The 13,579-nt window shown below is 33.8% G+C and overlaps 4 protein-coding genes across 4 annotated transcripts; 3 read left to right on the top strand and 1 right to left on the bottom strand.

Moving 5' to 3' along the window:
* Positions 1–63: 63 nt before the first annotated feature.
* On the top strand, positions 64–7,528 carry PPL_08853 (uncharacterized protein; the record flags this gene model as incomplete). Its single annotated transcript, XM_020579654.1, has 4 exons — positions 64–1,385; positions 1,440–1,970; positions 2,032–3,049; positions 3,170–7,528. 4 exons carry the CDS (start codon positions 64–66, stop codon positions 7,526–7,528), a joined length of 7,230 nt encoding a protein of 2,409 aa, XP_020430329.1.
* Positions 7,529–7,606: 78 nt separating this feature from the next.
* PPL_08852 (uncharacterized protein) lies at positions 7,607–9,445 on the bottom strand (the record flags this gene model as incomplete). Its single annotated transcript, XM_020579653.1, has 1 exon — positions 7,607–9,445. The coding sequence occupies one exon, from the start codon at positions 9,443–9,445 to the stop codon at positions 7,607–7,609; it is 1,839 nt and encodes a 612-aa protein (XP_020430328.1).
* Positions 9,446–9,817: 372 nt separating this feature from the next.
* On the top strand, positions 9,818–11,987 carry PPL_08851 (OPT family oligopeptide transporter; the record flags this gene model as incomplete). The annotated part of the gene is made up of 2 exons (XM_020579652.1): positions 9,818–10,117; positions 10,200–11,987. 2 exons carry the CDS (start codon positions 9,818–9,820, stop codon positions 11,985–11,987), a joined length of 2,088 nt encoding a protein of 695 aa, XP_020430327.1.
* Positions 11,988–12,473: 486 nt separating this feature from the next.
* On the top strand, positions 12,474–13,505 carry PPL_08850 (alpha/beta hydrolase; the record flags this gene model as incomplete). The annotated part of the gene is made up of 2 exons (XM_020579651.1): positions 12,474–12,626; positions 12,666–13,505. 2 exons carry the CDS (start codon positions 12,474–12,476, stop codon positions 13,503–13,505), a joined length of 993 nt encoding a protein of 330 aa, XP_020430326.1.
* Between the last annotated feature and the right edge of the window lie 74 nt (positions 13,506–13,579).

The following is a 13,579-nucleotide window of genomic DNA, read 5'->3' as shown; positions in this document are numbered from 1 at the left end:
TCAAACATAATTAATTCAAAAATTCTTTTTATTTAATTGATTATTTTAATAAACAAAACAAATATGGTTGAAAATAATTCTCAAAATTCTAAAATTGATATTGCGATCATCGGTATTGGTATTCGTTTACCAGGAAAAATTAATTCACCAGAACAATTTTGGAATGCTCTCCAAAATTCATTCGATGGTGTTGTGAAAATTCCAAAGGAGAGATGGTCTGAAGCATATCATCAACACCGATTGATTACAAATGATAATGCAGGTTTATTGGAGTTGGATGAATGGAAAAAGTTTGATCCACTATTCTTTGAGATCGCTCCAAAAGATGCTCCTGTTCTCGATCCACAAGAGAGAATGCTTCTTACACTCACCTATGAAGCATTGGAAGATGCCCAGATTCCATCAAAGTCATTATCAGGATCAAACACCGGTGTATTTGTGGGTGTATCAACGATTGACTACCATCATTTGAATACTGGATTTAGTCCATCCTACCCTGCCCCAAAGGTTTTGTGTGATTTTTCAACACATTCTGTGATGGCAAATAGAGTTTCCTATTGTTTTGATTTCCGTGGTCCATCGATGTGTATTGATACCGCTTGTTCATCATCTTTGACCGCAACCGATCTTGCAATCAAATACATTCAAGATGGTGAATGCGATATTTCACTTGTTTGTGGAATCAATGCTTTGTTTGACCCTGAAATTTCAAAGATATATAGCAATTTTGGTGTTCTTGGAGATCAATGTCGTTCTTTCGATGCTGATGCAAAAGGTTTTGTCAAAGGTGAAGGATGTGGAGTGGTTGTTTTGAAAAAACTTTCAAATGCAGAGAGAGATGGAAATCGAATCTATTCAGTTATCAAAGGAAGAGGTATCAATACTGATGGTCACTCAAACAAAGATACGATATCTACACCTTCAAATGTGACACAATCACAAAATATTAAACTTGCTCTTCAGAGATCAAATATTGATCCATCAGAAATCTATTATGTTGAAGCACACTCCACTGGAACTGTTGTTGGTGATCCAATAGAAGTCCAAGCATTAATCGATGTTTTTGCTCATAACCACACTCCCGAAAGACCTTTGAAGATTGGATCAGTAAAAACAAATATTGGTCATTTGGAAAGTGGTGCTGGTGTTGCATCTCTTATCAAAGTATCTTTGATGTTAAAACATAGAAAACTTGTACCAAGCATTAAAATGAGAAAATTAAATCCAAAGATCCCTTTTTTGGAATCAAATATTCAGGTTGTTACACAAGTTGAAGATCTACCTAATGATAGATTGATTTCAATGGGTATTAATTCTTTTGGAATTGGTGGATCGAATAGTCATATCATTTTACAAGAATATAGAGATGAATATAAATTCTCAAGGTATATTTTATTAATAATTTATTTCTAGAATATTTAATTAATTGTTTTATTCAGTTTATCAAAAGATTCATTTTATCATTCATTTTTAATTCCAATAACAGCCAATTCTTCTGTATCGATAGATAGATATATTGAATCAATCAAGGAATATCAAAATAGAATTTCTTTGAAAGAATTCGCATTATATCAATCAATTACGAAATCATTCCATTCGAAAAGAAAAGTAATTATTGCCAAAGATTGGATTGAGTTCAATTCACAATTAATTCAATTTAATGGCCAAACACCTTCTCTTGGAAAGAAATTGATTTATGTTTTCTGTGGACAAGGACCTCAATGGAATGAGATGGGAATGAATCTCTATCAAAATGAACCAATTTATCGATCAATCGTTGATAAACTTGATAAAATGTTTCAAGTTTATTCTGGATACAGTATTTTAGATAAAATGAAACAAATCTCCAATCAATCTACTGATATACACAAACCAATTCTTGCTCAACCTTCTTTATTCATTTTCCAGGTTGCTTTGGTTGAACTTTATAAACATTGGGGTTTAAATCCATCTATAGTTTTGGGACATAGGTAAATATTATTTTAAATTTGTTTTAGTTTTATTTTATTAACAAAAAATAAATTAAAATAGTTTTGGTGAAATGACTTCTGCTTATGTATCAGGAAACATTTCATTGGATGAATCAGTCAAACTTGTTTATTTAAGAGCAATATTCCAAAATGAAACAGTTGGATCTGGAAAAATGTTGGTTGTTGGAATAAGTGCTGATAAATACAAAAATGATTTCCAAAATCAATTCCCAGCTCTTGAAATTGCTTGTTATAATTCTGAACAATCAATTGTTGTAACTGGAAATGAAGAGAAGCTCAACGAATTGGTCAAACAATTAAAGATAAAAGAGATTTTCAATTCATTCCTTAGATCTCAATGTTCATTCCATTCAAAACATCAAGAAGTTATAAAAGACAAAGTAATCTATCAGATGAAAGTATCTAACTCTGAAAGATCAAGAATTCCTTGGTATTCAACTTTTACCGGAGAGCTAAAGATTGATCCTATTGATTCTCAATATATTTATGATAGTTTGAGATATCCAGTTTACTTTCAGAAAACATTACAATCGATTGAAAGAGATATTGGAAGAGACTTTAGTGATTATGTTTTCTTGGAGATATCACCCCATCCAACATTAATCAGTTTAATCAAAGAAACACTTCCATCTTCAAAGATTATTTCTCCAATTCAAAGAAATAGAGATGAACAGTTATTATTCAAATCATCATTGGCAGAACTTCATTGTCTTGGTGTTAATATCAGATTCCAAACTCAATTCAATACTTCAGATATCAAAAACCCAGTTTGGAGAGATAATGTTTCTATTCTACCACGATATCAATGGGATAATGAACTCTATTGGAATGAATCACATCATTTTACAAATAAGAAGACATATGGACCAACAACTTCTATCCTTGGAAATCCATCATTCTTCAATGGAAATCAATGCTTCCTATCGGAAATCAATATTGGAAGTAAACCATATCAGTATTTAAAAGATCATCAAGTGAAGAGTGGTCCACTTTTCCCAGGTGCTGCATATATTGAAGCTATCATTGAATCAATGAGTTCAAACAAAAAAGATATTCTTGTAAATCGATTGGATTTCTTCAAATCATTCTTCTTGAAGGAATCTGATCAAACTCAGAAGTTTCTCACAAACATTGAAAAGATGTCTAAGAACGAATACTCTATCAATTTTTTCAATAAGAACAATGATTATTTTGATGAGAGTGAAGAATGGCTCCCAACTGCCAAATCTAAAGTAACTCTACTTCCGAGTTCAACTTCAAAAGTGTTAGATTTTGAATCATATAGAAATAAATGTAATTGGTCATCATTCACTTCTGAAGAATTGTACAAAAAGACACACAGGTTAGGATTGAAATATGGACCAGCATTCCAACATATCAAATTAATGTTAGTTGGTGATAAAATGTCATTTTCAATTTTGAATGTGAGATCTTCAACAAATGCACCTTCAAAGATTTTCAATTGTACTTTACTTGACAATTGTGCTCATGGATTATTAGGAATAATTGATGATAGAAGACAATACTTTGCAAAATCAATTGAAATGGTAATCAATTATCAAAGTATTTCTGAAGTCGAAAGAAACCCACCTGATGAACTCTATTTATTATCAAGAGTAATAGATTCAACTTACAATGACATTATTGGACATTGTCAGTTGGTTCATCCAAATGGTACTTTGATCTTGGAGATGACAAAACTAACAGTTGGAACAAATGAAAAATCTAAAATGAAGAAAATTAAATATCCAGTTGAAGAACTTATGGATTCATTCTATCAATCAAAAGAATCTATTTTAAAAAGTCCAAAAGATATTTCTCTAAGAAAAGTGCATACAGAGTCATCACTCGGTATCAAAGTCAATGATTTTGAAATTGATTCTATTCGATTATTGTATTCAATGTTTTCAAATATTTTACTAGATTTTAATCTTTCTATACTCGATCAAACAATTAAAGAATCTTTTGTCAAATTCAGTCTAGTATCATCAAATACAAACATTAAATTATTTTCAAGAATTATAGAAATTCTAAAAGAAAATAGATCAATATTAGAATCTTTTGAAGAAAAAGATTTCAAAGAAACATGGAAATATTCTATTCCGTTATGTCATATGGAACAAAGTGTTCAATCAATCATTGATGTTCTTTATGGAAACTTTGAAGTAGAACTTGATAATCAATATCAAAATGATATTTTGGAACACTATATCAAACAAATAATCAATATTGCGGTAACTTCCATTTCAGAAACAATAATCAATTCAAAAGAATTGAGAATTATTAAAATATTAGAAATTGGAAGAGAAAATGGAAAAATGACCAAAATGATCATTTCTCAACTCGATGAAATGTTATTGTCTCACAAAAAGAATAATATTCAAGTTCAATATACTTTCACAAATGCTTCACCAACTTTAGTGAAAGAAATGAAAGAAAGATTCACAAACCAATTCAATTTGAAATCAAACTTGAAATTGAAATTTAAGGTTGCTGATTTCGATAGAGACTTTATTGAACAAGATATTCTTCATTCATCATACGATATGGTATTAATGTCATTGGAGCTTCATATCCGTCCAGATATTAGAATTCCAATTGAAAATTGTTATAATATTCTTTCACCAAATGGAATATTATTGTTTGTTGAACCTGCACACAGTGTTGCAAGTATCGATATTTTGTTTGGTAGATTCAAACAATATTGGAATTATATTGATGGTATCAGAGATCATTCTTCACCAAATCTAAATCAATTGGTTGAGTTACTCTCACAAAATAATAGATTCATTAATACAAAGATTTATGGACCAATTGATTCGAATGGAAATCAATTACCTCCTGATCAAGGTCTTCTTAATATCATCCATTCTCAAAAATCACCTATTAAATCTCTTCCCATTTGCAATATTCAACATCTTGTTTTAATCATCAATGAAAATCAATCAATTCCTTTGGAAATTTTTGAACAATATTCCAAAAAATCAATATCAATTGTCTACTCAAATGAAATTGATCATAAATCAGGTTTATTGTTTGAAGCATCTCATATCATATTCCTTTCAACAATAGAACAACAATATATAAACACTTTTCAAACTACATTATTCTCGTTGGTTCAATTAATTCAAACTTTTAGATTTCGAGAAAATCAACCATCAATTACTATCATCACAAAAGATTCTGAATCTTCAAATTTCTTTTCAAATTCCGTTGTTGGATTGGTTTACACAGCTATGGTTGATCATCGAGAGCTGAATCTATTATTGGTTGATATTGATTCACCTTTGAATGGTGAGAATATTGAAACAATTCTTCGTCTCAATGAAAATAGACTTGGTGAATATCATTACTCAATCAAGAAGAATCAAGTCATGGTATCAAGAATAAGGAAAATCAAAGATGATGTTTTGGAATATTCTCATGCCTTTGAGAATGAAATAGAGAATCTGGGAGTTGCTCCAAATGTCAATTTAGATTTTAAATTAATGAATAGAATAGTTGGGCCAAATGAAATCGAAATTGAAGTCAAATCAGCTGCAATTAATTTCAAAGACTATTTATTCCATCTCAAATTAATTCCAGAAAAGATAATGATAAGAGGAGATATTCATCATCCACCACTCGGACTTGAATCAAGTGGAGTTGTCACAAAGATTGGAGAGAACACAAAGAAGTTCAAAGTTGGAGATGAAGTTGTTTGTTTCCAAATTGGAAAAGCAATTGGTTCACATACTATTTATGATGAATCATTCTTTGTTCCAAAACCAAAAGAACTTTCATTCATTGAATGTTCATCAGTTGGAACTGTATATTTATCAGTATATCATGCTTTCAAAATTACCAACTTTGATGCAGAAAGTGAATCAATTCTGATTCATAGTGCTACTGGAGGTGTTGGACTTGCAGCATTAAATACTTTGAGAATGATGAATTGTAAAAGAGTTTTTGCAACAGCTGGATCACAAGAAAAGATTGAATATCTTAAATCAAATTATTCTGATATTTTAATTGATGTATTCAATTCTTCATCAATTGGTTTTGCAGATTTGATTAAACAGAAATGTAATGGAGTCGATGTTCTATTGAATTCTTTATCTGTTGAATATATGGAAGAGAACTTCCGTTCAATGGCTCCTCATGGAAGAATTGCTGATCTTACAATTACTCATATTCATAATAATGATACTTGTAATTATGGTCAATTCAAAAATGATCTTATTTATTGTCCAATAGATCTTACTTTTACTGCAAAACACAAGACAATATATATGGCTAATTTATTTAAGCAAATTCTCAATGATATTTCAACTGGAAAACTTCAATTGACACCAATCAAGGTATTTGATATCACTGATATCAAAGATGCTTTCAAATTAATGAAAGATAGAAAACAAATTGGTAAAATTGTTTTGGATTGTTCAAATATCAAAAATTCTATTCTTCAACCATTAGTAGAATCAAAAAATAGACAACCATTACCAAAGATTCATTACAAAGTTCCAATTTCAAACACAATAATTGTCACTGGTCAAAGTGGTATTTCTCTTGAACTTGTCACTTGGCTTTCTAAACATTCAAGTGCATCAAATATTGTTGTGTTTTCAAAATCAAACATGAACAACAGAATTAAACAATTGATAAATTCAACAACATCCATGAAAATAGATTTCTATTCAATGGATGTTTCAAATTTTGAAAACTTAAATTCAAGTATTGAAACAATTTCAAAGATTCTTCCTCCAATTGAAACTATTTTCCATCTTGCAACTATTTTTGGTTCAAATCCAATAAATGAAGTGACATTGGAAAATCTCAAAGAAGTTAACGATCCTAAAGTTATAGGTGCCTATAATCTACATAAGATTTCAATTGATTTAAAGTTACCCCTCAAACAATTTATCGTATTTTCATCAGTATCTGGATTATGTGGATCAGCCTCACAACCAGCTTATAATTCAGCATGTCTAACAGTAGATGCCTTATGTAAATATAGAAACAATATTCTTGGATTATGTTCAAAATCAATTAGATTAGGTCCAACAATGGGAGAAGGAACTGTGGCTGAATCTGAAGGAATGCAAGAATACTTTAATTCTAGAGGTGTAGAGCCATGTCCACTAAACAAGGTAATCGGAGGAATTGAACAAATTATTTCACAATCATTATATTGCACTCCTATTATATCAAATATTACTAATGGAAGATGTTATGATGTCCATCCACATATCAGACAGTGTGTTGAACATTTAGTAGTTGAAGATACAGGTAAATCAAACAATTTACTTGATTATGTTGATCCAATAGAAGCAATCACCGATGGTCTTTCTAAACTTCTCTCGATTCCAAACCACAAGTTAAATCATGACACTCCTCTCAAGAACTATGGTGTTGACTCAATGGTCACCGTTCAAGTTAAATTTTATTTGGATAATATAATTGATATTGATGTGTTCAGTTTGTCCCAAATTCCAAACTTGACAATCAATTCTATACACCTTTCATATCTGAAACTCAAAAAGAACAAGAACAAATAAATTAAAATATTATTTTTTTAATAAATTATTTCTTGAATTCCAAGACATAATTATATTATAAATAAAGTTTATAATACATTAATTGTCAGTAATACCATGATTTTCGATGAAATATTTCATAATATGATGATGTCCATGCTGTTTGGCTCTAGCAAAAACAAAAGATAGCTGAGAGGCTACCTCTGGAAAATAGTTTTCGCATATATGTTTGACAATGGGTAGATGACCATTTGATACTGAATAGTTTAGGCAAAATATATCAAATGGACGTAGATCACTTGGAAAGCTTAGTAGATATTTAAATAATTCCAGATGACCCTCTCTAGCGGCACTGTTTATCGCTGTGTTTGTAAATCCTACGGTACTATTTTCCATTAGATATTTTATGACATCCAAATGTCCACCACTTGATGCAGTGTCAATAGCATAAACTGTACAGCCCTCCGTTCTATTCTCTTTCAAGTAACGAACGACATCGAAATGACCATTGAAAGCAGCGTTATCTAATGCTTTCCATGTGGATGGAGTTCTCATAACCTCTGTTAGATACTTGACAACGTTCAAATGGCCTAACAAAGCAGCTGCCTCTGTTGCCTGTGAAGTTCCGTTGACATTGTACTTTTCGAAAATGAATCTGATAACCTCTAGATGACCGGCTTGAGCTGCACGATCTACCGCCTGACTGGTTGGTCGCTGACTGTAGCCAACTTGATGAAGCAATTCGAGTAGCGATAAATTCCCTGAGGGTGCAGCGACATCGAATATATTGAAAGATATTGTCGAGAGATCAACCATATGATTTCTAAATAGATAATCAGCTACATCAACGAAACCATTGAAAATAGCATTGTCTGCCGCTTCACCAGTGCATCCTTCCGTTCGGTTCTGATGTAGCCATGCGACGGTTTCTAATTGTCCGTTGCCAGCGGCGCCATCAAGAGCATCAGAAGTACAACCCTCAGTTCTATTTTCATGGAGCCACCTTACGATTTCGAGGTTGCCGTTGCACGCGGAGACATCCATTGCCTGCACCGAGCAACCTTCAGTTCGATTCTCGTGTAACCACTTTACAACTTCGAGGTGGTTGTTATTACAAGCATTATCCATAGCATGCACCGAACAACCTTCAGTTCTATTTAGATGGATCCATTTTACTATATCGAGGAAACCTTTGGTGGCAGCGGTATCCATTAGTTCCGCGTAGAATGAAGATGGCGCCAACTGATCGTTTTCATGTATCCATATCAAGATATCGAGATGCCCTTTGTTGACCGTACGCTTCAGTACTTCGGAATTGGTAGGGCAACCATGCTCGTATAGCCATCTCACGATATCGAGATGACCGTGCTCAGCAGCATTGATCATATGCGACTCACTAAGAGTTAGCGATCCATGTATCTTTTTCAAGCCTTCGTGGTAGAGGAATTTACATGTCTCCAAACTACCGTAGTGACAAGCGTATATCATTATACTGGTGAGATTCACATAGTAGGTTGACACCACATCAAACAAGAATTTGAGCATCGGCAGATTGTGTTGTCGTATTGCAATCTCAAATTCCCTGTCGGTGAGCTTCAGGAATGCCTTCTTGTCACGCTCCAGCATGAACGAGAGAATCTCACGCTGGTCGTAGGCAACTGCACACTGCAGATGTATCGATGTGAACTGGTAGTCCTTGTAGCTCTCTAGAAACAACACTAACTCCTTCCGATAGCCATAGGATATGAGAATAGCAGGTGAACTCAATACACTTGACCATCTTACTGAGTTATAGTTATGTTGTTGTTGTTGTTGTTGTTGTTTTGAATTTACATATTCACCACTAACCAAACAATTTATATTCCTTACAGATGAAAATATTAATTTTCTCAACACAACATTATTCAATATATCTATAAAATATTTATATAATAACATGTTATTATATATATTATTAGAATAATTAAACAATCTTTGCGAAAAAAAAAAATAAAAAAAAAGAATCAAAAGATAGAATGGAAGTAAAGCAAACACCCCATAGAATTTTTCAAAAAGAACCCCAGACCAACCACCTAATTAGTTTGTTTTTAATTACTTTTTTTAACTTTTCACCAAAATAAAATGAGATTTTCCAACTTATCTTGAATTAATATTTTTCATAATGCTGTAAAGTGATTTAAATTATTAATAAATATACATTCTTATAGTAGTAGTTTGTTTGTTGTATTATGTAGCATATGTATTTAATAATAATAAAAAAGTAATATATTTGTAAAAATAAAAAAATAAAAACAAAAAAGTTTTAAAATAATGAGTAGATATAGTGATGGTGAAAATGAAGAACACCATTTAAACGTTGAACAGAATGCAAGTATTTTGCATACACCATCCATGTATTCATCTGTCGGTGGTGATGACGATGTTTCTGCTGAAAGAGATCTATTGGAGAACGATGATGATGATGATGTCGACCAAGATAAAGATCATCTATATAAAAGATCAAATGTTGGATACGACGACGACGACGATATCAACTTAGATCATTACAACAATGACAAAGCGAAACTATCACAAAATATATTCAAAGATGAGAGTTTACCTCAGCTTACAGTAAGTGTTAAAATTAGTTTTGTTTTAACTTTATTCTAATCTAATAAATATTAATATGTTAAATTATAATAATAATAATTAGGTTCGAGCAAGTGTTGTTGGAATTGCAGTTGGTGCTCTTATGTGTTTTAGTAATATGTATTTTGGATTGCAAGCGGGTTGGGTAACGATGGGATCACTGCAGTCTACGCTGTTGGGTTTTTTGGTGTTTAGATTGCTGCAGAAAAAGTTGAGTCGACATTTCAATCATTTCGAGAACGTGCTGCTGCAGACGATAGCTGTGGCCACTGCTACGATGCCGCTGGCCGGTGGATTCGTTGCCGTCATCCCGGCGATGAAGAAGATGTGGCGTGAAGACCACCCAAACCAAGACTACCCTTCGTATTTCTCGTGGTGGTCGCTGTTGCTGTGGTCACTGGGTCTGGCGTTTTTCGGTGTATTCTTTGCGGTGCCGCTCCGCAAACAGAATATCATTGTCGAGAAACTAAAGTTCCCATCGGGAACTGCAACCGCTCAGATGATTCGCGTGCTTCACCAGCTCGATGACGATCAAGTGCATACCGAGCTACTAAAGGTAAACAGCGAATCGACATCGGAAACCATCACAAGCTCAAAGGATTTCGATAGGAAGTTCAAGATTCTCTTTATTTCATTCGGTGTTTCCGCCGCCTATAAGCTGCTGGGCTATTTCTTCCCGGTGGTAGAGGAGATTCCACTGTTTGGAACGTATCTTCAGAGCACTTGGCATTGGGCGTTGACACCATCTCCAAGCTACATCGGACAAGGTATGATTATGGGAACGAAAACCGGTATTTCGCTGATGATCGGTGCCATTTTGGGATGGGCAATTCTCGGTCCGATCGCACGAAACAATGGATGGGCAACCGGTAGTGTAACTTCAATCGATGGTGCCTCCGGTTGGACACTCTGGGTCGCTTTATTTATAATGATTTCGGAATCACTCATTTCACTGGCTATTGTGCTTGTTCGTCAGCTTCTCATTCGTTTTGGATACCTGAGAAATCATCGGTCACCGGAGGAGAACGTCGATCCCGCACCAGAGAGCCAGCAGGTTCCTCGAAAGTGGTGGATCTCTGGATTGGTCGTATCGACCGTTCTCTGTGTGGCCATAGTATCTCCGTTGTTTGACGTGCCAGTCTATCAGACTTTTATCGCTGTGGTGCTGGCGATGCTAACCAGTGTGTTGGCGGTGCGTGCACTCGGTGAAACCGACTTGAACCCGGTCAGTGGTATCGGAAAGATCAGTCAGATAGTATTTGCATTCATTGCCCGTCACAATATCCTTGCGAATTTGGTTGCCGGTGCCGTTGCAGAGGCCGGCGCTCAGCAAGCCGGTGACATGATGCAGGATCTCAAGACTGGACATCTGCTGAAAGCATCGCCACGCATTCAATTCTACGGTCAGTTGATTGGTTCGTTCTTCTCGATATTCTTTGCTGTAGCTGCCTATGAGCTGTACGACAAGGTCGGCAACATGTCAGAGAATGCACCGATGGCGAATGCCTGGCTTGGCATGGCGAGGCTGGTCAATGGAAACAACTTGGCGCCACATGTACTACCTTTTTGTATTGCTGCAGGTGTGATCGTTTCATTCATTCCGATTATCGAATCGATAAACCCACACATCGGTGAATATCTGCCAAGTGGTATTGCAATTGCCATCGGTATTTTAGTTAGACCCAACTACATCATTGCCAGATGCATTGGAACGGTCATCAACTGGGTATGGAAACGCTATAGATCCGATACATACAACGAGTATATGATAGTAGTTGCATCTGGTTTAGTATTAGGTGAGGGTGTGACATCTATTTTCACCTCCTTACTTTCAATCTTCCATAAATTTTAATGCTAATCATAATGATATTAAAATAAAAATGGCAGCAACGATGTTATCTCTACAACGATGTCGTGTGTCATCAGATAATAGTATTTAAAATATTGGGGTGAAAAAAAAAAAACATTTGTCAACAGTGGTAGTGTGAGATATAACTATTCGTTTATTTACCACTGCTTTTTTAGGTTTTCAACCATATACTCAATCAGATTTGTGTTGATGATTTTCACCTTTTTTTTTCTGCCATTCTACCATTTTACCATTTTTCAGAAAGGGTTAAAAAACAACAAAAACAAATCATATGAGTATGATGATGATAGATAAAATGAAATAATTATAATTATAATAAATAAGTGATAAAGATATCTTTTCTATCTCGAGAAATGAAAATAATTATTTTTCATTCTTCATTTTTTTAATTATTTTTTTTTTTTTTTTTTTTTTTTTTTTCTAATGGTTTTTAAATAATTAATTAATCAAACCAATAGAGAAAATAAAATGAAATATCCTCTTAGGGAAGTTTATAGTAAATTAGATAAGCAACATAGAGAATATTATGACAAATACGGTAGATCTCCAATCTTTCTGAAATGGATTACATTTTTCACAAAACTCTTGGAGATTTACTATTTCTTCAGGTTGTTGCCAAGAGTATTTCGTACTATCTGGTTGTACTACTATATTCTAAAGAGAAAGAACTCTAGAATCCTGCTCTATAAGGATGTTATTTACTCCAATAAACGACCAAGAAACATCACAGATATCTATACGCCGAGGGAAGCATCCAACAGACCCTGTGTTATTTTCGTTCATGGAGGTTTCTTGTGTTCAGGTGACAAAATAAAGAATGTAACTCTAGGAAATCAGCTGGCAAAGAATGGAATAGTTGCTTTCGTTGCCAACTATACTCTGTACCCGAAAGGTGATGGTAATGACATGATCGATGACATGGCAGAGATTGTTAGATGGGTGCATGACAACGCTGAGAAATATGGTGGTTCGCCAGAGAATATTCATATGCTTGGCTATAGTGCTGGCGCTGCAATATGCTACTGGTATCTCTCGACACGAAAGCAACTGGGACACCATACCAAGATTAACTCATTCATTGGTGTCGGCGGTGCCTACTGTCCGAAAACTCACTTTGTCATGCAAACCCATTCGGGATTCGAACACAATGTAGGATTCGTTATTTTTGAGAAAACCTTCGAATACAACCTTCACCAATTCATTAAAAACAATCCAAACTATGCCAAGGAGATGCCAAGAACCTATATTCTCTTTGGCAACAAAGATCATATCGTTGGCGATGGCAATGGAAAGGAGATTATCGAGGTTCTTCGTGCGCACAAAGACAATCAAGACGATACCAAATATATAGAATACAATGGCGGTCACATAGATCTCTTGGCCTATGCATCGGAACAACCAGTGGAAGAGACAATCAAGATACCTCGTGATACATATATTACCAAAAGACCAATAACTATGATTTCATCCGATATTATTAATTTTATCAATTTAAATTAAAAAAACATACCTAAAAAATAATATTTATATAAAAAACAAACAAACAAACAAGAAAATTAACTATTAAAATTTTA

This window comes from Heterostelium album (genome assembly GCF_000004825.1).
Source record: "Heterostelium album PN500 unplaced genomic scaffold PPL_scaffold9, whole genome shotgun sequence".
NCBI classification, from domain to species: domain Eukaryota; phylum Evosea; class Eumycetozoa; order Acytosteliales; family Acytosteliaceae; genus Heterostelium; species Heterostelium album.
The sequence above is the reverse complement of the archived record's forward strand: the minus strand, read 5'-3'. Positions and strand labels throughout refer to the sequence as shown.